Genomic DNA, 24372 nt, shown 5'->3' on the forward strand with positions numbered 1-24372 from the left:
ACGCCAGAACTGAATACCAGCTCCTCTCTCACTAGTTCTGAGCCAGGCATGTTATCCGGGGAAGCGGAATGAAGGCAACAACTTTTTATGACACCTGACAGGTACTGACAGCTCTCAGCAAGTTCTCAGTCTGCATTAGTGTTCCATCACTGCTGGTAAAGTGGAGGAAGCAGAGGTCATGCAGAATTATATCGTGGGTATTAACTATTTGTGCTACAAATTAAGCACAGATGAAAGGGAAGTCAGCATTACAATAACAAACATAAACAGATGGTTATTAAAGCAAATTGTTTAATCAGAATCAATTTCTCCTTTGCATAATTGTTACAAATTTTAATGTACTAAAACAAGTCCTTCAGTAGTTTCTTTGTGTGGCCTTTGGCTTGCAACCATCATTGAGAAACACCGATGTGCAGGTTTCAAAGTGACAATCATCAGGTACAATGGAAAAGATTTGTAAAAGTGAACCCCAATCCTTACCAGATATAAAAGGAGCTCCATACCATTTGCATGAGAAATACTGTGACTGACATTTTTAAAAAATCAATACCCTATGTTCCTTATGCTACAAAAATTGTACGTTTGTTTTCATATAAAGAGGTCTTGTGGGTATGTAGCACTTTCATATATGCTGTATTAATCAAGGTACCACTTGGCTATCACACCCTCTAGTACAGTATATCTGACATGTAGATACTCTTAAGGTTATCCTTTCAAGCTCCATTGACCCATAAACTGTTTGAAACTACTAAGCACAATCAAATAAATGCAAAATGCTTGTGGCAAAATCTCAACATGTTCCTGATATACACTCAGGTTGGTACAGCCACTTCTTTTAATGTACAGTTATTAACAGCACTTTTTCTGTCCCTACCCATTCGATGTAGAATAGAGTCCACAGTACAGCTTTCAGATGGAAAACACTTAGAAAGGAAAACAAGTTCCAGTGTGTATATTTTTCAATTAAAATCAGCTACTGGGATGCTAGTGCTGCAAAGCTCCATAACTGGCTTCTTAATGAAGGGCTGACAGCACCCAAGTGTATGACAAATACCCTAACACTGTTTGCTGAAACAACTGAAATATTCACTGAATAATAACATCCTCCACCACCACACACCTAATCTAGACCTGAGGTGCTGCATTTTTTGAGTTAAACAGTGAAACAAATGTTAGACAGGGAATGAATAATATGCACATTAAGTACCCGATATTACAGAAGTCTGTTTAAGCAACATGCTGTTACAGAAAGGCTGTCAGCTGAAAAGATCTCGTCGAATGTGAACGCTCTCACTTAGCCCATGTTCAATCAGCTTCACATCCTCCAGATCTTCTTTCAGGACACTTATCAAATGGCTCAATCCTTCCTGCTGCAGCTTCAGGTGCTAGAAAGAGAAACAAGGGACATCAGAGGCCTGAAATTACTCACGGTCTAAAGTTAAACATTCTTAAGTTCAGCCTTAGACTGGAAGTCATTCCAAATCGGCTTCCAAACACAAACAAATTAAATTGTTAAAATGCTCACATTTTAAGTCAATGGTCTTAAGAAATTTGGGGTCTCAATGACCTGTCAAAATAATCTTTGCTTGATGAAATCAGGGACGAGAATCAACAACTTTATTGCACCATTCTGGTGACAATCTTTATTTGCAAAACAAAGGAAGCAAATTATATTTAAAATTCTGTACAGCTGTACAGTCGAGCTATCTATTTTTGTTGCTATATCTTTACTTTGTAAAATGGCATGAAATAAAGGACTAAAGGAAATGATGAGAGCATTTGCTGGGAATGAGCAATAGTCTGTTTAAGTGAAAAACAGGATACCTAGAAAATAGTGTGGTGGGGAAGAGTTTCAATTGAGAACAAGAAAAGAAAGAAATCAAAGCAAAGCCTAACAAAAACAAGATGTTACTTCTGTGCAGATATCCAAAATGAGCCAATGTAAAACAGTGGAAAGACTCCTATATACAACCAAAGTGGCATGAGAGGTAAGGCAGGTGGTAAAATTTCACGTTCAAGAGGCAACATTTCAACTACAAAAAGCTGCTTTGGTACAGAATTTGTTTCTGCAAATAGAGGAGCAGGTTGCAGCTTACCTGCTTGATCTCCCCCAAGAGATCTCCATCCACACTGTACCTCTCTTCTGATTTCACACCTCCAACATGATTTTGCATTCTTATCTGGGACATCAATTCATTCAGACGACCCTGCTCACAAACATAACCATAATTGTAATACGCTGACTTTTCAATGACCAATTACAAATTTACATTTATTTAGTGCCTTTCACATTGGGAGAATGTCCCAAAGATATGTTTTGGTTTCACAGTACTTTAAGACATAAACTTCTGTTTCTTCTTACAATTCATGGAGAGTGCATTCTGTACCTTAAACTGGGTTGGTGCATTCAATTCACACTGTATGGTATCTAACTGCACTCGAAGCTGCTCCTCATCAGCCTGAATGGCGTAGCCAGCCTTCCTCTGGATCTCCTGCTTTATTAAGACCTGGAGAGAGGAAACGTTTTGCTTTGAAATTCTCCAAATATAAATTTATATAGATTCATCCAAATTCTAAGAGAATAAATACTTTACAAAATTAAGATGAACATAATCTTTAAAAGTGTAAATCTCTGTGTGTGTCTGTTCCTCGCTTTTACACACATCCACCACATGCATTAAATTACCTGCAAGACCCTGTGAGACAAATCCATCAGTTTTCTCTTGTACTGAGCTATTTTTGCCACTGTTGTGGCTTGATTCTTCTGTAGTTCATTGACATCCTCAGATATAATCTGGAGAAAAAACAAAGACACCCCAGTTGAGTGCTTTCTGAGGTTTTACAGATATTCCAAGAAAACCACGCCAAATTGCCAGTCTACATTGTTCTCCCGACGTGAAAGGTGGTTTACAAATGTAATTTTGTTGTCAGTCTAAAACGACAATGCCACACAAGGTTTTGGGTTCCAGCCCCACGTAAGGTCCTTGAACTCATAGTCTAACCCGACTTTCCAATACAATGCTGGGTGAAGGAGGGTCAGGAGTGTTGCGTTATCATAGGTACCATCCTTCGGATAAGATGTTATACTGAGGTCCTACCTGCCTATTCAGGTGGATGTTAAAGGTCCTATGGCATTATTTGAAAAGGGAAGAGAAAAGGGACGTGTCCTGGCCATAATAAAAAGGGATGTGTCCTGGCCATAATAAAATTAATACGATCTTGTGAGGTGCTATAGAAAATGATAGAATCATTATTATTTTATTACTATAAAATCAAAACAATTAATTTCATGTAATAATCTGTGCAGTACTGAAAAAGTCCTGAGTGGAGGAATAGCGGAGTGTCAGAGTAATGCTGTACAATTCGAGCACTTTTCAAAAGAATCACAAACATCTGACTTGATGGGAAAGGCGTTATTCAAGTGTAAATTGATTTGCTGACTAAAGATTTACAAGTGATTGTTAATCCAGGGTTTAACTCACGTCCAGTCTGCTCTGGTGCTGTTTCGTCATCTGCTCCTGAAACTTGAGCCTCCGCAGTAATTCCTTAAAACCAACCATCGGCACTGGTATCAATCTTAGAGAGAAGGGAGTGACAACTAGCAATTAAACAAGTCGGTCATTTATAATAATCCTTTCGAAATTGGCTTTGTGCTTATTCTAAAATGGCTAAATGAAGAACTTTTTCTATAATTTTCTACACAGCATAAAAATATCTGAACCACAATATTCCTCATAGACCACTTACCTCTCTTGAAAAGAGAGGACTGAGAAGGGTTGATATAGGTGTTTAAAATTGTACTGTTTTGGGGAGGGGTGGGGGAAAGCATGAGGAGAGAAAAGACCTCTATATGGGGGGAGGCAAGAGAATGAGAAGAGCTGGCACTGGGTGTGGGGTAGAAAAGAACTAGCACTGTGAGGGAGAGAGAGAGAGGAGGGAGAGAGAAAGGAGCTGGTATTATGAGTGTAGAGAAGGACTCGCATCTGTATAAAAACATGTCAATTTAAATATTCCCGTTATAGTGCGATAATTGGGGTCCATAAAATCCCAACCAGAACTATAACAGGATATAATCAGCCGTCAGCAATTCTGCATTCGCCTTTGAGCCTGGACATGCACATCCAGGCTTTGATAAAAGAGAGCATCACAGCCAAACCTAGTCCACTCGCAACATCCATATGCTCCCAGTGCTATAAACAGCCTGAAGGTAAATGCCCATTTGAATAATAATCCTTGCATTCAATATAGCGCTTTTCATGTCTTCGAGGAAAGACTCCATCCACACTTCAACCCCAGATAGTGTGCAGGAAGCCAAAATGGCTGACTTCTTGGGCACCAGGTCACTGAGGACATCACTACTTGCATGCTGTACATCTGCAGCGATTTGATAACCCAATGATGTCAATCAGGTTGACATTTTGAAATGCCGAGTGTGCCAATTTTGGATTTGTGATTAAGTAAACGTTAGGGTTCACATAGGCGATTAGTTGTGTTGTAACAAAGCAAGTCATAATAGGGTTATATTTCTTGGGGGGAAGGAGGAGGAAAGAAGCAAAAAAGGGAACAATATGTAGAAACCTACTTTTCAGGATCAGGGTTATCAACTTTAGCTTGTTCCCAAATTATTGGATCGACACCTGTAACAGAAAAATAAATGAGTTACAAAAAGCTTTGGCACTGCAATTTCTTAGTTCGAAAACACTTAATGAGTAAAATCAAATAGATTTTTGTGACAAGTTACTTGTACCAATATACTTGGGCTGCGTGTGTGGCAGGTCCCCTCTCTCCCCGGCTCAGCGTCAAACTCTGCCATTTTTAAGAACCCCAAGACTCTACCTTGTGTGAAGTAGAGCATATTAATGGAACTTGCTGCTATTATTGTTATTGTGGCTCAAGGTCTCTTTTAGACTGACTCTCCATCACCTGGATCAGGTCCTCAGCAGACTGATATTGACCACACAGTAATACAGTGATATTCCATTTCCTTTGTTATTCTCCAGGAAAGAACAACAAAATGTTATAAAGAACCCAATTTGTCCCCATTTCCATACAGCAAATGAAAAACCCCAATAGAGAATAGATTTTAAATTATAAGAATCTCTCCCTCTTCTTCCACACACATTCCTGCCATAAACATCTAGCCTTCACTTGGCAGTTACCTTGCTGAGGGAGGGGCCAAGGGGGTAGGGAGGGGAGAGGTGACCAAAAGCATTGTCAAAGAGGAACGTTTTGAGATGTGCCTTGAACGAGGGAGCGAGTAAGAAAGATGGAGCATCCCCTAAAGTGTTCTTTGGTTGTGTGTTTGGCTCTTGAAAAAGAAATAAATGAATCAATGTGGTGACCTGATAAAAGCTCTGATGATGTATAAAATGATTTTGGCAATGTAAATAATGATACTAATCCGTACATGTCATATAGCCCTTTATCATGTTGGAAGGACGTCTCAAAGTGCTTCACAGGATTTACTGTGAAATGGAGTGACTGTGTATTTGTAGGCAAATGCAGCAGCACAAATGTGCACAGCAATGTCCTACAAACAGCCATGAAACAAATGACCGATTTTATTTTGGGGGATTCTTGGCCAGGATACTGGGAGAAACTCCCTCCCTTTTCAATAGTGCCAATGTAAAGATCAAGGACATCACTGAACTCCTCATACCCAGCTACATTTGGATTGTTTCCAATACTCAGTGTTGTTGTATGTTGGCTGTTGCCAGCAGGAGCACCTACCAGCAGGCGGGTTCTGAAGCAGCTGCTTTATCTGAGCTGGGGAGAGTTCAGTCCTGGGGAGTGTGACCAACACTCCTAACTGCATCAACTGGTTCTTCACGTTGGCCTGTTCCAGGAGGCTGTAGAGGTTTGTTGCTGGAACACGCCTCGAGTTTCCATTTGGAAAACGTTCAATGATGTAAATCACCATCTCCGTTCTGAAATCAACAGTAATTGTATATAACGTAAATCCACGCATTCGGTTCTGGCTCTCCTCTCAGATAAGGGTTTAAAAGTGCATCGCTGAATACCAAAGCATTTCACCCGATCTCTAGCCTTTGCTGTTGCTGACCTGGGAGGGATCAACGTTAAAGAAGCAAAAAGAGTCTTGTATCTCAACAATGATTTCCATTAACAACCGCAAACATTTGTGTTAAAGAGATGTCTGGCCCCCAAGATACTCACTGATCGTCTGGCAGGGCTCGCACTCCCTCAACATTCACCATGATCTGTTGCAACCCTCCCAGGATTTTGTGCAGAGACTCCACCAGCTGTTGCTGCTGATTGCGGATGTCTGTTTCCTTTTTGGCAAAAGCCAAAGCGACCAGACCATCCTCATCCTTATTACTGGGAATGCAGCTGAAACCTACAGTCTATGGCAAGAGAGCGAGAGAGATAGAGAGAGAAAGAGGGGATTAGCATGTAAAGCAAAATTCAATTATTTATTGTTGATAGCTCCTCGTTCTTTGAATAAAGTTTCATCTCCACACTTAAAATTCCCTTGTACAATCTATCTTCAGGCAATCTTCCACTCAGCCCTGTTTACCCAGAGCCCTTTTCTGTCTACCTCCTCGATCTACATTGGCAGAGGGAACACGTGGACTCTGCAGCTGAGATGAAACTTTCCAGTCTGATTTGGATGCACATAATAATAATCAGCTAATGGTAATCAACAATAACCACAACGTTAAACAAATTTAAACAACTACTTGCATTTATATAGTGTCCTTCACATGGGTTTGCGTCTCGGAATACCCTGATGCTGAGCCAGAGAATCTTAATAATAGCTTCATAATAAATAATAATCCTTGCATTTGATATAGCACCTTATCAAGTTGTTGAGAAATCTTAATTCACCTCACAGAATATATACAGACAGGTTTATATGTGAATGATGAACTTGATCCTGAATTGAGGAGCACCTCTCACTGTTAGCAATTTACCAGTCTTGCTCATTTGTTCAACTTCAACACACCAGCATGCAGAAAAATCAACAACATGCATTATGTATTTTTAAGTATCTTAGCGTCTTTCTTATGAAAAAAAACTTGCAGACAGTGTGCTTTGCTATGAATACAAAACTTGATTTCTTTCACTAACCTTAAATCTACAGAAAGGATTTTCTTGAGTGAACTCAACAGGAGCCAAGTTATTGTGAAAGTAGCCTTTTCCAGTACCCCAGAAAGCCTGAAGCTGGTTCCACTTGGCTAAGATAGCATCCCGCTCATCACCCAGTAGAGTAGGTGCAGAGAGGGCACTCGCTGTGTTTATCAACTGATTTGACTGAGTTTGAGGCTGCGCCACCTGTCCAAAGAGACCAGCTGCTGTAAAATATAAGTCACAACCTTAGATTAATTATAATTGTTTGTGTGCAAGGACCTTTCAGTTGCCTCTAATAAAGATGAATGCAGAGAATTCAGTTTAACATATTACTGAGAAATTCTGCTCATCGCAAAGCCTGTGCTAAATAGCAAACATCAGCACTCAACCAACCAGCGGCTTCCAATAAAAATACAGAATTTAATGCAAATCTATCACAATGCCCCCTGTTTATAGCGTGGCCTCGCTATAAAAGTGCTGGTCACCTTCTGCTGCTGAAAAATGGCTGACCTCCAGGGTGCACAGGAAGCCTTCTGATATCACCTCACAAAGAAAGTGACATCAGCAGTGCTTCTTGCACATTACACTCTTGCACAGAAAGTGGAAATAGCAGGACTTTTTGTGCGTGGCATGAAGTGAGTGGAAGCCTAACAAATTGGTTGTCGGCTATTTAACTCTCTTCTGAGATATTGGATACAGAGTTCCACATTATAAGAGGCTGCCTTGACCTGAGCAGAGTTTACAATAACAGCACTGCTGAATGTAGCCTCAGGTCAATGGTACAGATGCAAACTAAACAAGACGTCAACTAATCAAAACTATCTAATTCCACTTTAAAATACTTTCAAAGGTAAAGGGCTAAACTTGTAATCCAAGCAGATTAATTACTGGGCAGAAAAGGTTTATGATTCCTGTAAATTTTAAGTTGACACCTTAAATGGCTCAGTTACGCAGAGTCCTGCTTTTCTCTGAACTTACTTTGCTGCTGTTGCTGCTGAGTGCCAAAGCCACCAAATCCTCCAAATGTAGAACTAGTCCCAAGACCTGTCCCAAGAGCAGTGGCAGCATTTGCACCAAATCCACCACCAAATCCGAAACCTTTATTCTGTGCACTCTGGAAAAGTCCTAAAAAAACAAATATAAAATCGTAGAATGATAAGATCCAGAAACATGTCACAGATTCACTGACATTCTTTGTGTTAGCAAACTGTTACCACACTGCTGTGAAGTACAAAGCCAGATATGAAATCTTCACATTTGTAGACGTTTTCTTTATCAGTGTACTTGTAAATACCATTTCCTCAACACAAAATTGAGAACAGTCTTATGGAGCAGTGACTAGAAGATATCAGACAAGATAGTTAACAAACAAGCAAAAGGGGAGGTTAGGAGATTTTTTTTTCAAGCAGAGTGGTTAGTATATGGAATGCCCTGCTAGAAGCAGTAGTTGAGGCTGAATCCATATTAGCTTTCAAAAGAGAACTAGATAAATATCTAAAAAGGTAAACTACAGAGGTGTTGTAAATGGGACTGAAAGGATTGCTCTTTAAAGAGCCAGCACAGACATGATGGTCCAAATGGCCTTCCTCTGTATGATCAATTTCTATTGTTCTACGGTTCATCAACACTTTTGCTTAAAGACCAGTAGACCAAGAGCTGCAACACCGCAGCTCATTTTTCCTACCAATTTCTTTTGTATTGAAACAGGAGTATACAGTTCAAAGTCTTACCATCAACATCCTTTAACAATGAAACCTCTATAAAGAATTTTGATTTGTTGAACTTTCCTTTTACCTTGCTTTGATTTTAAAACAGGTGAATGTGATTGTAATACCAGGGGTGAGAAAGATGGAAACAGCTCAGTGTCATACCGTGCAATGCAATTATTGAACCCAACAGTATAAGATACTAGAATTAACACTCTTGGAGGTATAGCCTTTAAAACAGTGTTTCAATGTTTATATCCAGTCAATTGGGTAGGTAACATACCTTTCTTGCACGGTGATTTCTCCTAGAAATTTGTTCCCAAAGGATGAAAACATTCAGCGTTTAAAATAATATGCAATTGTATTGAGATAGAGTACCCTGCCTCTCCTCAAGAGACCATTATTCATGTCTGAACTTTGACAGTGAATGTTAGTAGGCTATTCGATCATGGATGTGGCGACACAGACAAGAATAATTCAGCCCTCACTCAATGTCCACATAGCAAGTACCCTGGACGATTTTGCTCTCTCTAACTCAGCTCAGGACGATCAGCACAAACCAGGATAAGGATGTATCCTATGTAATTATTTATGCCAACAAGGTGAGGTTCCACTGCATCTTTGTAACTCAGAAGTTTGATTAACAAAAGCAAAAATCTTCAGTGGGTTATCTACAGATAGTGTTGTATTTTAGTGAACTAGATGGGAACAAGGACTGAGAAAAAAAGAAATTAGAGTAGCAGACAGTAATAAAGCCGGGTTAGGCTCTGGAGTCTGAAGAAAATCTCAATTACTGTAATCTGAGCAACAATTAGTGCAAATAGAATTTATGTGGGGAAAGGGTTAGGATTCACATTTCTGTGCAAATCCCAGTTACAATAATGGGGTTCAGTATAATGTAGGCGTCTAAGAATCCAGTTCGGATCCATTACCACCATTATAAAATAAAACAGAGGGCTATCCCGCTAATTTAACAACATGCCAGACAGAACCTTCTAGTGCTGCTATTGCCATAAATAAGCCCACTTCTTCAGGAGTCAATAAAAATTGCCATTAGAAATGGTTTTCTAGCTAACAGGGTTACATATTTTATTAAAATTGCAGTAAGCTTCCACCACAGAAGGAGTCAATTGTGCCAGGTTGGAGCTGACTCCCTTACTTGTGCTATTTCCTCTAATTCTATTTCCTTGTTCTTCCCCATTCCTGGAATAATATTAAAACTGAGCTCCGGTGAATCTTGCAAGCTAAAGCTCGAATGGGTTGGGTTGGGTGGGGGTCTAGCTATAGCTGGATAAATAGTGGGATGCTTGCCAGTCAGTATCCTCAATGGTTTTAGCTGGTTAGACTCCAGCAGTATCACAATGACACTTAGTAAGCGGTTGCGTCTATCCAGGGAGAGAGTGCACATCCCGTTCGAGACACAGGGATTATATATGTGGAGCTCTCAGTTAGGTTTGGATACTCTTATGCGTATGTGTCAAACACCTATCTGACCAAAATAAAATGCCAAGTTTTTTTCCTTATGCTAAGTGATTACTATTATTTTTGTACAGATCCGAAAAGCACAAGTCACACTGCAAAAAGAAAAGCAACCTGATTCAACCGGAGTGCTGAAAATTGTATTCTACGAGTATTGTGGGGATGCGAGGCAAGTTCTACTTTATAAGTTTATTTTAAAAAAAATCTAATTTCTCTGTGTTCATTTTAAATCTTACCTGTTGCCCCTGTGTTGGCAGGGGTTGAGAAACTGAACGTAGGAGCAGCTGTTGTAGTAGCACCGAACCCTCCAAAACAACCTACATAGATAGTTTATTCAAAATAGAAAAAAATCAGAGTTCAACAAAGGTTAAATCTAACTTTAGGCGTATCTGTGACCCACCTTTTTTTTATTTTAAAAAACTGTATTATGGTCATTTGTGGCTCGGTGAATTGAGTCTTTCTGATCAATTATTCTAGTTCAATCACACGTATATAGGTTCTGTCTTAGTAAAAGATCTGTGATACTCTTCAAAAAGAGAAGGGAGCTTCGCCCAGTATTCTAGGCAACTGACCTCTAGATAAAATTGGTCATTCACTTCATGGCTGTTTGTGGAATATTGCTGTTCGCAATTTGGCTACTGCAATTTCACCTCCAAAATCCAATCCCTGCACTCTGCGCTAATTCTTGTGAAGCGCTTTGAGAAATCCTCCCAACATGAAAACTCTACATCAACTGCAAGGATGTTTATTTGTATTAATTACTATTAATTTGCTTGGATGATGGTGGGGAAGAGAAGAGGTCTTTATTGAATCATGTGCCTCAATGACAGGCAATAACGTTTCAAATTATACATCAACATGTAAATAATCCTGCATCACAGTGATCCAACATCAACCTCTTCAGCTGCACATCACTATCCCTTTGAAGTATTAGGGTCAATACTGAATGTTACAAGTTCAATCTCTTCCAAAGCATGAACCCACTAATACGTTCTCAGACTAATAACCAGCTTGGAGAATGTACCCCAAACTTCAGGTCATCCTATCACAACCAATCCCAAATCCATTTCTGACTTCATTTTTACTGTTCACATCACCCTGTTAGCATGTTCACTCTTTTTGTGTGTTTGGATATTACTTTCTATTTATTCACATTCACCAATTTACCCAATTCCTAAAATCATTTTGAAAGCTATACGTCTTTGCTATGCACTTCACCTTCTCATGTATGATGAGATAGAGTGTGCAAAATCCGAGAAAAGATTGCACTAGCAAGTTACTGTTCATGAAGTCTTCTTTCTAGTTCTTTTGGTTTTGTCAAGAGATACAGTCTGGAAAACCATCAATGCATAGGGGTTTCAAGCATGGTAGTTTATATCCAGCTGCTTTAAACACTCAGGGTCTCTGATAATGAGCCTAAACCTTTGGGCTTCAGAGGACGGCTTTCGAGAATCCCCAGCTGAACAACATTTGGCTCGTAAAATAGAAGCAAGGCGACAAAAAGTCCTTCCTGCATCGAGCACTATTTTAGAAATAAACGCTAAACAATGTGATGAGTTACCACCGAGGACACAAGACAATTGATACAAGCTCAAGCAGTGTTTTAAGTGCTTAAAGATCAACTCCCATAAATCAAACGGTTGGTGCTGAGTTGCCTAAACTTGCTTCATTACCATGAATAAATCTGGCCAGCAGAGGATTCACATTGCCTGGTGCTTAAAGTTGAGCAAAACAAATTCAGTAAACTCCTGATAACATGACCCTGGCTTAACCTGTCACTACTACATAAGTCAACATTCTGCCAATAATCCGGTCGCATTTTTTAAAAAACGAACAAAGTTGCAGGAAACTACAGCTGACCCCGTTATAACACAATGGTCTGGGTTGATAAACTCACACAACCCACCTTGTGTTATAAGGAAGTGCGCTTAAAAATTGCTGTTGGTCAACATTTCCAACTCATTGTCGATGAACAGAGCACTTCCTGAGGAAGTGACACCAATGGCGCTATGCACATGAAACCAGCCAGTTAGTGCTTCAACTGCACTGCACTGTGCTATAACCTGCATTATAAGGTGACCCACACTAACCACGGTGTATTATAATAGAGTCATTAATCATAGTAACTAGGACTCTTTTGCTCTCTTTTAGCAATAGATTAATGTGGAGCAGATTTTTACATGTGGTTCCTCATAGCATAGGTCTGGGGTTGTTCAAAACAAAAACTAATACCTGTACTGAATTTACATACTATATTGTCTGTTACCCTGAATGACGAGCTGGTAAATGTGATGCTTTAATAACGTTTAATTAATGTTACTGATCCATTTATTGGATCATCCAAGAATGATCATGCATCTATTGTGGAGTCCTGTAGCTTGGTGGTTAGAGCACTCGCCTCAAAAGCAAGAGGACCTGGATTTGATTCCCAGGCAGGGCAAAACGTTAGGCAAGTTTCCTTACTCCACACGTCTGTTACCAGCAGAAAGTAGGGATCCTTCATCAATCAATAAATAATTAATTAAATAAATATGGCATGAAAATAAACAGAATAGGAACAAGAGAAAGATTTGTTTTATAAAGAAAAACACAGAAGTATAGATGAAGAGAAATAAAAACAAAAGCATGGCAAAATAAACTTTGAAAAGTAACAAAAAGGAAATAATCTACTGAAATCCCTGTTATTCTTCAATTTAAAATTTTACTTTAAAAAATGCTGCAACTAAATGCAAGGATTACAGCAACAACAACAATAATTTGCATTTATATAGCGGCTTTCACGCGGGGTAGCGTCCCAGAGTGCTTCAGAGTTACAGAGTCTGACAATGAGCCAGGGGGAGAGGGAGGGGGGGGAGGTGACCGTAAGCACAATCAAAAAGAAAGGTCTTTAGGCAGGATTTAGAGAGAGACGGCCACCGATGATGGAATAGAGGACATAAAGGGTTTCAGCTGCATTGGTTCTGAGGTTCGGATGGAGGTGGGCAATGTGGCAAAGGTGGAAAAAAGCAGTCCTGGTCAGGGAACGGATGTGTGGTAAAAAGCAAAGCTGGGATCGAACCTGACGCCTAAGTCGCGCACGGGTTCAGAGAGTCTGAAGTGTCTGAAGGAGAGCCTGAGGAGGTTGCGGAGTTCAGACCCGCAAGAGAAAAGATGTTGATAGGAGCTAAAGAGTATGTCTTCCGTCTTGTCCACATTCAGCTGCAGGAAATTTATGCTCACCCAGGCCTTGATGTCCGTCAAACAAGCTAACAGGACATTAGCGGACTGGGAGTCACAGCTGGCGGAGTATATTTGGGTGTCATCCGCATACATTGGATGTTGACCCCATGTCTGCAGATGACATCGCTGAGAGGGAGCATGTAGATGAGGAAAGAAAGGGGGCCAAGGATGGAGCCTTGGGGTAGCCCGCAAGTGACCAGGCAGGGGCGAAAGGAAAAACCATTGGCCGAGATGAAGTGGAGGTTGGTTAAGTAGGACTCAAACCATGCGAGTATGGTCCATAAGGTGGATGAGGGAGGAAGCGCTGGAGGAGGATAGCGTGGTCGATTGTGTCAAACGCAGCGGTGCGGTCCAGGAGGAAGAGGAGGTAGAGGGAGCCCTGGTCAGAGAGAAGACGTCATTTGTTACTTTGATGAGCGCGGTCTCTGTGCCGGGCTGGGGGGGAAACTGGACTGGAGGGGTTCGAGTATGGAATGAAGGGCGAGTTGTGAGCGAAATTGGTTTGCAGCAATGGTTTCCAGGGCTTTGGCCAGGAAGGACAGATTTCAAATGTAATAATAATCACTATTACAACAACAACATCTTGCATTTAAATAACCTCCTTTATACGGGGAGCCGTCTCGGAGCACTTAACGGTGGCCAAGCTTGAAGGTGAGCATAAGAGAGGGGGCAGGTGACCCCTACTCTCCCTCTTTGCATGGTCAAAGAGGAAAGTCTTTGGGTGAGATCTAAAGATAAGGAAGGAGGAAGTAAGGCAGAGGGATTAAGAAAGAGAATTACATAGTTTTCGGGTGCAGGAACATTATTAAGGGGCATAACAGTACCTTACAGTGTTATTTCTGGTAAAAAAAACTATTTGTCAAAATAAGACAGTTTAAAAATATTTAAAATCATGGTATTTGGTCACAATTCAAACAAAAAAACCAAAGCTCACGTCCACCGATTGCACTGTATTAGACAAAACACTTGGGGAGAAGGGAGAAAGCAAGGATTGTAAACAACATGCAATTACACCACTAAAAGGCAACACAGTTTGCATCTATATATAGACTAAACTGAAGCTGGAAATTTCTGCTTAGCATAGTGATTCAGGAAGTTACAGTACCCGTTGTTGCACCAAAAGGAAATCCAGTTGTTTGTCCACTTGCGGTAGCAGCAGTGGTTCCAAATGCACCAAACCCTGGAAGAAAACACAACACATGGGTGCATGTTATTACTGGCCACACTCAACATTTTGCTGTTGGATTTTGACAGATTTTTTTTTGTTTCAAAAGTTACTGTGTCCTTTTTTGGGGAATATTCTCCCCACTGAATATCACATATTTAATATAAATACCCCTTCCCTCCAGCCCCCTCTGACCCCAACCCGCAGCTTGGGTGCAAACCGTTCCTCATTGTTCAGCCTAGGGATGTCCTCCCGACATGAACGGTGCAATATAAATGCAATTTGTTGTTGTTGAAGGTTTATAAAGGTTATGGCTCAAGGAGTCAATCAATGGCAAATTAGACAGTTGGATTGGAAACTGCCTTAGCAATTGGAAGTAGAAATGATGAGCAGCATTGAAAGATTTCAATAGAGGTCAAGAATTGTTGCTGATTAGACTAAAGTACCGAGCTAGGTGAAACCAGCTTACACCATGTAGCTTGCCATGGAAAACACTGTCTGGCAAGCTTTCCCGCTGCTTGTCCGGATAGGGCCACCCTAACCATTAAAGCTTTGGCCAGCGAAAGAGCTGAGTGTGAAGAGTCACTGCCCTCAGTGACTACTCTGTCTTTCCAAGACCTGCCAATGTGCCAGGTTTTCCTGTGCTGTCATCAACAGTGCCCTGGAACTGTGGACATAGCTGGTTCAGGAACTGGCATACCGAGAAATCTGCAGAGAGTTGGCTCAGTTCTGACACTCCGTTGCCAAACATGTCATCTTGGAGCCAATTCAGCTCCAAGGAAAACCCACTCACCTCCCCACCCCCCCACGGAGGATAGTCACTAGTTGGTCAAATCCACTGTTTGGCTTGAAAATTGCTGCTTGAAGCAAAACATTCTCAGAAGGTAAGAGAGTTTATTTATTCCCCACCAAATGCCGTGTACCTGAACTTCAAAAATGTAAGCTATTCAACGTTTGAACATTCAACTGGTATTCTTTAAAGAGGTTTCTAATTTGACCTATAAACAAACAAGACCATTACGTAATCTTTCTAATCAAAACACAGGATGATAAACTGTTTGGCTTTTTCCAAAGAATACATTTAACTTTCCAAAAACAGGGAAGTAAAAGAATAGCAGTAATCATTTGCAATGCTCTCTCTTGGCAACAGGACCTATTTGTTACTTGGGTTCAAATTATTTGTTCTGAACTCAATCAAAACAAGACTGAACATCACTACATGTTAAAATAGGCACAATCACCTCAATATAGCAGATACCAGCAGAAATCCTCACACAGTAACAATTTCAGACCATAGACTGACTGTAGGTGCCTTTAGCCCAGGGTTCAGGGTCTGCTGAGGGTTGGGTGCTGTTGAGAAATATCCGCGGGCTGCATAAGCAATATTTTTGTGTTTCCCTTCCACAAACATAATCAGTAAGAAAATCATATTGAAAAACTACGTTTTAAATTGTGTAACTGGAGTACTTAATTTCACAATGTTTTAGCTACAATGCAAACTTTAAATAAGCAATGTAAAAATTCATACAAATTTTAAAACAATATAGTTTTATTAATAAAGTAAGCATACCCAAGAATAATCATTAAATTAGTGCATGCGCTCTGACCACGCCTGAAATAGACTAGCAAATTTTTGCTCCCTGTAGCATAGATTATGGAGTTTTCCTATAGACAAGCCTAAAATCCTGTAATCTTTGGAGAAAACCATAGACTGCAGTGTTCAGCGGGCCAGATGAAATCATCCCCCAGGCTGGATGAAGACTATCCCAATTTAGTCTATCCATCCAAAGTCCCAAAAGATTCCTCCGACAAATTTATCTTGCCACCTAATAACCATATATCGTTTAAATTTCTGGGAACTTGACTAATGCTGAATGCTGAAAATACCATGGATAGATTTTGCACGTAACAGTGAGATCAACCCTGGACTGCAATCTTGCCAAAAAGTCAAACTAAATTATCACGTAAGAACAATATTCACAAAAAGTGTATTGGCAACAGAGACTGGGGCCAACTGAGATATTGGAGGGCACCGAATAAGAAAGAATAAACCTACATTATTACAGCATCTTATTACGTTGAAGTATCTTAGAGTGCGTTCCAAGCAAATCTTGTCAAGTGTATGGACTATTATTGTACTCAAATGCAGTAGTCATAGTTCCAGCATAGTTCCACAAACAGCCCTGAAGTAATGGCCAAGTAATAAATATAGAAGACAGATGGCAATCACTGGAATCACAGGAATGTTGGCGGCGGCGACAATAAAATTACATTTGAATAGCGCCTTTCATGTCGGGAGGACGTCCCAAGGCGCTAGATAGTCAGTATTTTGGACCCGAGCTGGGGGTAGGGATCGGGGAGGGCGGGTGGGGGGGAGGGGAAGGAGACTGATCGAAGATACGGTTGAAGAGGAGGGTCTTGAGATGGGTCTTGAAGGACTCAAGGGAAGGGGCGAGGCAGAGGGACTGCGGGATGAAGTTCCAGAGGGTGGAGGCAGAGTGGCAGAAAACCCGCCCGCCAATGGTGGGGTGGGCGAGGCGGGAGACGTGAAGCAGGCCGGAGCCTGCTGAGTGGGCGGAGCGGGCAGGTTGGTAGGGGGTTAGGAGGTCGTACAGGTAGGGGGAAGCAAGGCTATGGAGGGCTTTGAAGGTGAGGACCAGGATCTTGAACTGTATCCTCTGTGTGATGGGAAGCCAGTGGAGTCAGGCGAATGGTGATGCTGTCGGTGCCTGAGGTGAGGAGGCACTGACGGTCTTGTTGACGTTCAACTGAAGAAAGTTAGCTCTCACCCAGGTTTGGTGTCTCACAGACGTTCTGTCAGGACAGCAGTGGCCTGGAGCCAAGGGTGGAGGCAGAGAGATACAATTGGGTGTCATCCACATACACGTGGAAGTTGACCCCATGTCTGCGGATGATGTCACCAAAAGGGAGCATATAGATATTGAAGAGGAGGGGACCAAGGACAGAGCCCTGAGTAACTTTGTAAGAGATGGTGCGGGGGCTAGAGGAGAAATCGTTTATGGAGATGAAGTGGAGACAGTGTGAGAGTAGGATCTGAACCATTCAAAGACAGAACCATGACACCAGGAGAAATGTCCCAATCATTTTCAATTAGTATCACAGGAATGTTTGAATCGATATGAATAATCAGTTAGGCACTCAGCTTATCAGTTCATTCAAAAGACGACATCTTCAATGATGAATGCAACTGAATTGATCTCTGACAAATGAAGTTCCGACAAGTTATTTGCAACATGCTGCACAAGAGAAATAAAATACAAGTATATGTACATCATGGAATGATTTAACTTGCCAAAGGGGAAGATGAAAGTGTGATGGTTGACCCATCATTCTATGTTCAAACTGTGTTAGGCAGCTAACAAATTGAGCAATCAGGATATTCGTCTACCTTATAATAATAATAATCCTTGCATTTGATATAGTGCTTTTCACATCTTCTAGACATCTCAAAGCGTTTCACAGAAGTGAATTGACCGTATTTGTGAGTGAAATGCGGTAGCCAATTGCGCACAGCAGTTTCCACAAACAGTCGTGGATTGAAAATGACCAATTTATCATTGTTTTGTTTTGGAGGGATTATTATTAGGCGTATGGAGTAAGGAAACTTGCCCAAGGTTTCGCCCTCTGCCTGGAATTGAACCCAGGTGTCTCGCTTGCAAGGCGAGTGCTCTAACCACTGAGCTACAGGACCTTGTCAAATCGATTGAGTTCACTGTTAACCTGTATAGTGGTCTGGTCAGAGCGACCTTGTGTATAATTCCGGTTGCCATGACATACGGATCCGAGAAGAGCAACTTGGCTGATCCCCCTTGTTAAGAGGGATGAGTTGTGAGAGTCTGAGCAAATAAGGTAGGGCTCTTTAAGCGTTGAAAAGAGAACGCTCAGATGAAACGTTGTAGAGGTAAGACGCCAAATAGGTTTCAGAAAGCAAATCCCAACATGGGGCTTGAACCCACAAATGCTTCCACTGTGCCAGACTGACACTCATTTTTATTATTGTTGTGGAAAGTAGATGCACCATTTAGTCACATTTCAGAGATGAAGAAACAGAAAAACTTAGTAAAATGATAGGCAGAAAATCTGTCATAGGATGATCCTGCAATGCACTCACTCCCTGAAATAATGTTTGTGTGTTAGTGAATTACCCCTGTCTGACAAAGGCTTAGATATCAAGATGAGAAAGTAAAGCACTGTTTATACTGTATGGCTGGTAACAAATCAGCTATTTGCTGACCTCTGCTGACTTTTCCTTCCCTTATCTCCTCTCTCAACCTCTCCCTCCACATCCACACCACCACCCACGTCCGCAGTCACCCCCTCGACCTGGTGATCACTCGGGGTCTTACTGCCTCACCTCACCATCATCGACAAACCGATCTCGGACCATCACTTCATCTCCCTTAACTCCTCGCTCTCCCCACCGCCACCCAACCCACCTCCATCTCCTACCACCCCTGGAAAAAAATCTCCCCCCTCCCTCTCGGCTGCCTTGGAGTCATCTGAACTCCTTCTCCTCTGGGCTTCCTCCCACAATGACTATCCTCCTCGGTCACTCTTCTCCACAGCTCCCTCTCCACCACTCTCGATTCCCTTGCTCCCCTCTCTTGCCGAACCGTATCCTATTCACGTACGTCACCATGGTACACCAGCCACCTCCGCTCTCTTAAAGCAAACGTGCGTGCCGCTGAGCGCACCTGGCTTAAATCAAACTTAGTGGTCCATCAGCAGATCTGTCTGGACCATATTAAATCCTACCGCTCGGCCCTCACCCCACTAAATCATCGTTCTACTCCAAGACAATCTTGGAGGCTAAGGACAACCCCAGGCTCCACGTCTCCATCACCAACCGGCTCCTCCACCCACCCTCTCACGCCTCACCCATTCTCACCACAAATGCCAACTGCGAGGTGATGCTGGACTTCCTCGAATCCAAAGTCAAAGGATCCACTCAGTTGCCTCTGCCATTCCATCTGCTAGCCCCTCCCCATCCCCCCTCCCACCCCAGCCCATACCCATCCCTCCTTCCACACCTTCAAACCTGTCTGCCCCTCCTCTCTCATCAACACTATAACCCACATGAAACCGACACATGTTCCCTCAACCCCATCCCTACCCCTCTCCTTACCTCCCACCTCCACCTCCTTGTCCCTCTACTCACAGACATCATAAACCTCTCCCTGTCGAGTGGTACTGTTCCCACCTCATTAAAAACCGCCGTCATCACTGCTATCCTAAAAAGACTCTCCCTGGACCCATCTCTACTCCCAAACTACGCCCCATCTCCAACCTCCCTTTCCTCTCCAAGGTCCTGGAACGAGTTGTTGCTTCTCAGCTTTGCTCCTTCCTCTCTCGCCACTCCCTTCATGAACCCCTCCAATCGGGCTTCCGTGCTGCCCACAGCACAGAAACCGCCCTGGTCAAAGTGACAAATGACATTCTGTCCATCTGCGACCAAGGCTCCCTCTGCCTCCTCGTCCTCTCTTCTACCTTCTGACACTGTCGACCACTCCATCCTCATCCACCGCCTCTCCTCTCACCTCAACCTTCATGGCTCTGTCCTTGACTGGTTCAGATTGTACCTCTCACACTGCCTCCACTTCATCTCTACAAATGGTTTCTCCTCTAGCCCCCGGACTGTCTCGTGCAGTGTTCCTCAGGGCTTTATCCTTGGTCCCCTCCTCTTCAATATCTATATGCTCCCTCTTGCTGATATCATCCGCAGACATGGGGTCAACTTCCACATGTATGTGGATGATACCCAACTCTACCTCTCTGCCTCCACCCTTGAATCCAGGACCACTGGATGTCTGTTGGATATCAAATCCTGGATGAGAGCTAATTTTCTTCAGTTGAATGTCAACAACAACAAAATAACAAGACCGAGGCCCTCCTGATTGGCTCCTGTCAGCGCCTCCATAGCTCAGGTGCTGACAGCATCACCATCCCTGGTTGCACACTCCACCTTACTAAGCCAGTCCGGAACCTTGGCGTCTTGTTTGATCCTCAACTATCCTTTCTACCCCATATCAGCGCCATGACCTGCTCTGCCTTCCTCAACCTCTGCAACATTGCCCAGCTCTGCCACTGTCTCACACAAAAGGCCACTGAAACCCTCATAAATGTTTCCGTTACTTCGAGGCTTGACTATGTAAACTCATTGCTTGTCGGCCTCTCCAACTCCTCCCTCCATAGACTGCAGATCATCCAGGACTCTGCAGCCTGTGTCCTCTCCCGCAGGGCTTCTACCTCTCTGCAAACACCCTCTGGAACTCCATCCCGCAGTCCCTCCACCTCGCCCCCCTCCCTTGCATTCTTCAAAATCCATTTCAAGATTCTCCTCTTCAATCTCCTTGCTTCCCCCTCTGCCCTCCGCACTCCCTGACCCGACCACCAGCTCAGGTCCGAAGCACTGTCTGTCCAGTGCCTTGGGATGTCTGAACGTGAAAGGCGCTGTACAAATGTAATTTTGTTGTTGTTATATTTGCCACCAATTATGCAATATAAAGAGGATCTCAGACAGAATCAAACGGAGGGTGCTCCTGAAATGACCAGGTTGTGGTCGTTTTAGAGATTCATACCCAGGTACAATAGTTATTAATGGAACAGGTGTGATTCACAATTGTCTTAATTGCCTTTCCTTCTTTCAAAGATCCCAAACCACTCGGGAAGTGTGAATGGCTGCAATATTAAAGATCCCGTCTCATGTTTGGCTTTTTTTTTATCATATTGAAGCCAAATACTGTTTTGGTGTTCTGTGCATTTAGCAATGTACATTTGTTTTTTTAGCTCTGAACAAAGATACATGGAGTGGATATTATAACTCAACATCCTATTCCATATTGTTAATCTGCTGGGAGTGAAGACACTGACACCCAGAGACCCCGACAGCCAGAAACACACAGAGACCCCGACACCCCAATCTCTGGGTGTCGGGGTCTCTGGCTGTCGGGGTCTCTGGGTGTCAGTGTCTTCAGGTGTCTCTGGGTGTGGGGGTGTCTCTGGGTGTGGGGGTGTCTCTGGGTGTGGGGGTGTCTCTGGGTGTGGGGGGTCTCTGGGTGTGGGGGGGGTCTCTGGGTGTGGGGGTGTGTGGGGGTGTCTCTGGGTGTGGGGGTGTCTCTGGGTGTGGGGGTGTGCAGGTGTCTCTGGGTGTGGGGGTGTCTCTGGGTGTGGGGGGGTCTCTGGGTGTGGGGGGGTCTCTGGGTGTGGGGCTGTCTCTGGGTGTGGGGCTGTCTCTGGGTGTGGGGCTGTCTCTGGGTGTGGGGCTGTCTCTGGGTGTGGGGGGTCTCTGGGTGTGGGGGGGTCTCTGGGTGTGGGGGGGTCTCTGGGTGTGGGGGGTCTCTGGGTGTGGGGGGTCTCTGGGTGTGGGGGGTCTCTGGGTGTGGGGGGGTCTCTGGGTGTGGGGGTGTCTCTGGGTGTGGGGGTGTCTCTGGGTGTGGGGGTGTCTCTGGGTGTGGGGGGGTCTCTGGGTGTGGGGGGTCTCTGGTGTGGGGGGGTCTCTGGGTGTGGGGTGTCTCTGGGTGTGGGGGTGTGGGGGGGTCTCTGGGTGTGGGGGGGTCTCTGGGTGTGGGGTGTGGGGGGGTCTCTGGGTGTGGGGGGGTCTCTGGGTGTGGGGGTGTCTCTGGGTGTGGGGGTGTCTCTGGGTGTGGGGGTGTCTCTGGGTGTGGGGTGTCTCTGGGTGTGGGGTGTGGAGGTGTCTCTGGGTGTGGGTGTGGGGTGTCTCTGGGTGTGGGGGGTGTCTCTGGTGTGGGGTGTCTCTGGGTGTGGGGGTGTCTCTGGGTGTGTGGGGGTGTCTCTGGGTGTGTGGGGGTGTCTCTGGTGTGTGGGTTGTGGGGTGTCTCTGGGTGTGGGTGTGTAGGTGTGTGGGGGTGTGTGGGTGTCTCTGGGTGTGTGGGTGTGGGGGTGTCTCTGGGGGTGTGGGGGTGTCTCTGGGTGTGGGGTGTGGGGGTGTCTCTGGGTGTGGGGTGTCTCTGGGTGTGGGGGGGTCTCTGGGTGTGGGGTGTCTCTGGGTGTGTGGGGGTGTGGGTGTGGGGGGTCTCTGGGTGTGGGGTGTCTCTGGGTGTGGGGTGTCTCTGGTGTGTGGGGTGGGGGTGGGGTGTCTCTGGGTGTGTGGGTGTGGGGTGTCTCTGGGTGTGTGGGTTGTGGGGTGTCTCTGGGTGTGTGGGTGTGTGGGGGTGTCTCTGGGTGTGTGGGGGTGTGGGGGGTCTCTGGGTGTGTGGGGGTGTGGGGGGGTCTCTGGGTGTGTGGGTGTGTGGGGGTGTCTCTGGGTGTGTGGGGGTGTGGGGGGGTCTCTGGGTGTGTGGGGGTGTGGGGGGGTCTCTGGGTGTGTGGGGGTGTGGGGGTGTCTCTGGGTGTGGGGTGCCTCTGGGTGTGTGGGGGTGTGGGGGGGTTTCTGGGTGTGGGGGTGTCTCTGGGTGTGGGGTGCCTCTGGGTGTGTGGGGGTGTGGGGGTGTCTCTGGGGGTGTGGGTGTGTGGGTGTGTGGGGGTGGGGGGGTGGGGGGGGTCGCTGCGGCCTGTGACGGGGCCTGTGCCTGAGGAGCCACAGACAGGAAGCCGTTGCCGGGGTTTCTGTGGCCGCTTTTACTCAGTGGTGCTGACACCCCCCCCCCTCCTGCCCTGTCCCCCCCTCCTCTCCCCCCCTCCTGCCCTCTCCCCCCCTCCTGCCCTGTCCCCCCTCCTGCCCTGTCCCCCCCCCCCCCTGTTGCCCGGGCCTTACCCGCTCCGGCGCCGCCCAGGCTGAACGCCATGCTGCAGCCGCTCCCTCAGCACATCCCGGTCCGGGTGACACGCCGCTGCCCGCACAAAGGTTCCGGCCGCTGTCAGCGCGCACATGAGTGGTTTAATCTGTGTGTGAGAGTACACACCGTGTACAACAATACACCGTATAAAACAGTCACAAACCACTGCTGCGAACTGTGTCAGTCAGTGCTGCCCCTTCCTTTGTTTTGTGTCCGTGATAATAATAACAACAACAACAATAATCCTTGCATTTGATACAGCGCCTTATCACGTCTTCGAGACGTCTCAAAGCGCTTCACGGAATACGCTGCAAAGTGCACTTTACTGTGTTTTATTTCTTCCTCTACACATCCGCAAGACGTGGTGGCCTGGAGTATTCAGTCACAAAGAGGGAAAACATACAATGTTTACACTGTTGGAAAAACACACAAAGCTGAGCACCAAATGTCATGGGGCATATTGATTTAAGTGCAAAGAAAAATGCTTAAATTGCACTTTATAGCATTGGTCCTCTATCCTCCGGGGGGTGGGGGGAGGCTCTCTCCTTGAAGTTAAACTGGCTCCAAGGTGACATGCTTGGCAGTGGAATGTCACAATCGAGTCGGCTCTCTGAGGAGGTCTCAGTAGTCCGGTTCCCGAACCAGGAGGGTCTGAAGCATTCCACTCCGTTCTTGTTATCCCTGCAAGCCAACGCCCTAACAGGTAGGGTCACCTTAGCTGGACAAGCAGCAATGAAAGCTTGCCAGACAGTCCTTTCAACGGCAAGCTATCTAGCACTACCCGAATCACACTGAGGCGTCCAAGCCTCGGCTCTTGCCAACCTGCGCCTAATACTGTCTGGAATTGGATAAGCAGAATGCGTCCCTCCAGAGAGAGAGTGCGCATTCCATTCCAACAATCTATCTCTGGGATTTCCGTGTGTAGGTGGGATGTATGGAAATCTCCGCTTGGATTCTG

At 44.5% G+C, this 24372-nt stretch overlaps 1 protein-coding gene across 2 annotated transcripts; it reads right to left on the minus strand.

Annotated features, from left to right (window-relative positions):
• Nucleotides 1-274: 274 nt before the first annotated feature.
• On the minus strand, nucleotides 275-23472 carry nup54 (nucleoporin 54). Of its 2 annotated transcripts, XM_007896925.2 has the most exons (13): nucleotides 23393-23472; nucleotides 14599-14673; nucleotides 10511-10591; nucleotides 8068-8214; nucleotides 7090-7313; nucleotides 6175-6362; nucleotides 5731-5927; nucleotides 4583-4637; nucleotides 3483-3576; nucleotides 2687-2794; nucleotides 2388-2507; nucleotides 2097-2207; nucleotides 275-1385 (listed from the first exon to the last, which is right to left on the minus strand). In XM_007896925.2, the coding sequence occupies exons 1-13, from the start codon at nucleotides 23421-23423 to the stop codon at nucleotides 1257-1259; spliced, it is 1560 nt and encodes a 519-aa protein (XP_007895116.1). In that variant the 5' UTR covers nucleotides 23424-23472; the 3' UTR covers nucleotides 275-1256. The 2 variants fall into 2 exon arrangements, with proteins under 2 accessions (XP_007895116.1, XP_007895118.1); XM_007896927.2 differs by lacking the exon at nucleotides 10511-10591.
• Between the last annotated feature and the right edge of the window lie 900 nt (nucleotides 23473-24372).

The sequence above is a fragment of the Callorhinchus milii genome, unplaced genomic scaffold, assembly GCF_018977255.1.
Source record: "Callorhinchus milii isolate IMCB2004 unplaced genomic scaffold, IMCB_Cmil_1.0 Scaffold1, whole genome shotgun sequence".
Lineage (NCBI taxonomy): Eukaryota > Metazoa > Chordata > Chondrichthyes > Chimaeriformes > Callorhinchidae > Callorhinchus > Callorhinchus milii.

What these genes read in the sequence shown, in the direction of transcription:
- nup54 (XM_007896925.2), bottom strand. Translation starts at nt 23,423, where the DNA reads ATGGCGTTCAGCCTGGGCGGCGCCGGAGCGG. An exon ending in CGAGCCCTGCCAGACGATCA is followed by an intron (nt 5,928 to 6,174) that starts GTGAGTATCTTG and finishes TGTTGATTTCAG; the next exon opens with AACGGAGATGGTGATTTACA. An exon ending in TCTTGGGGGAGATCAAGCAG is followed by an intron (nt 1,386 to 2,096) that starts GTAAGCTGCAAC and finishes TTCTCTTTCTAG; the next exon opens with CACCTGAAGCTGCAGCAGGA.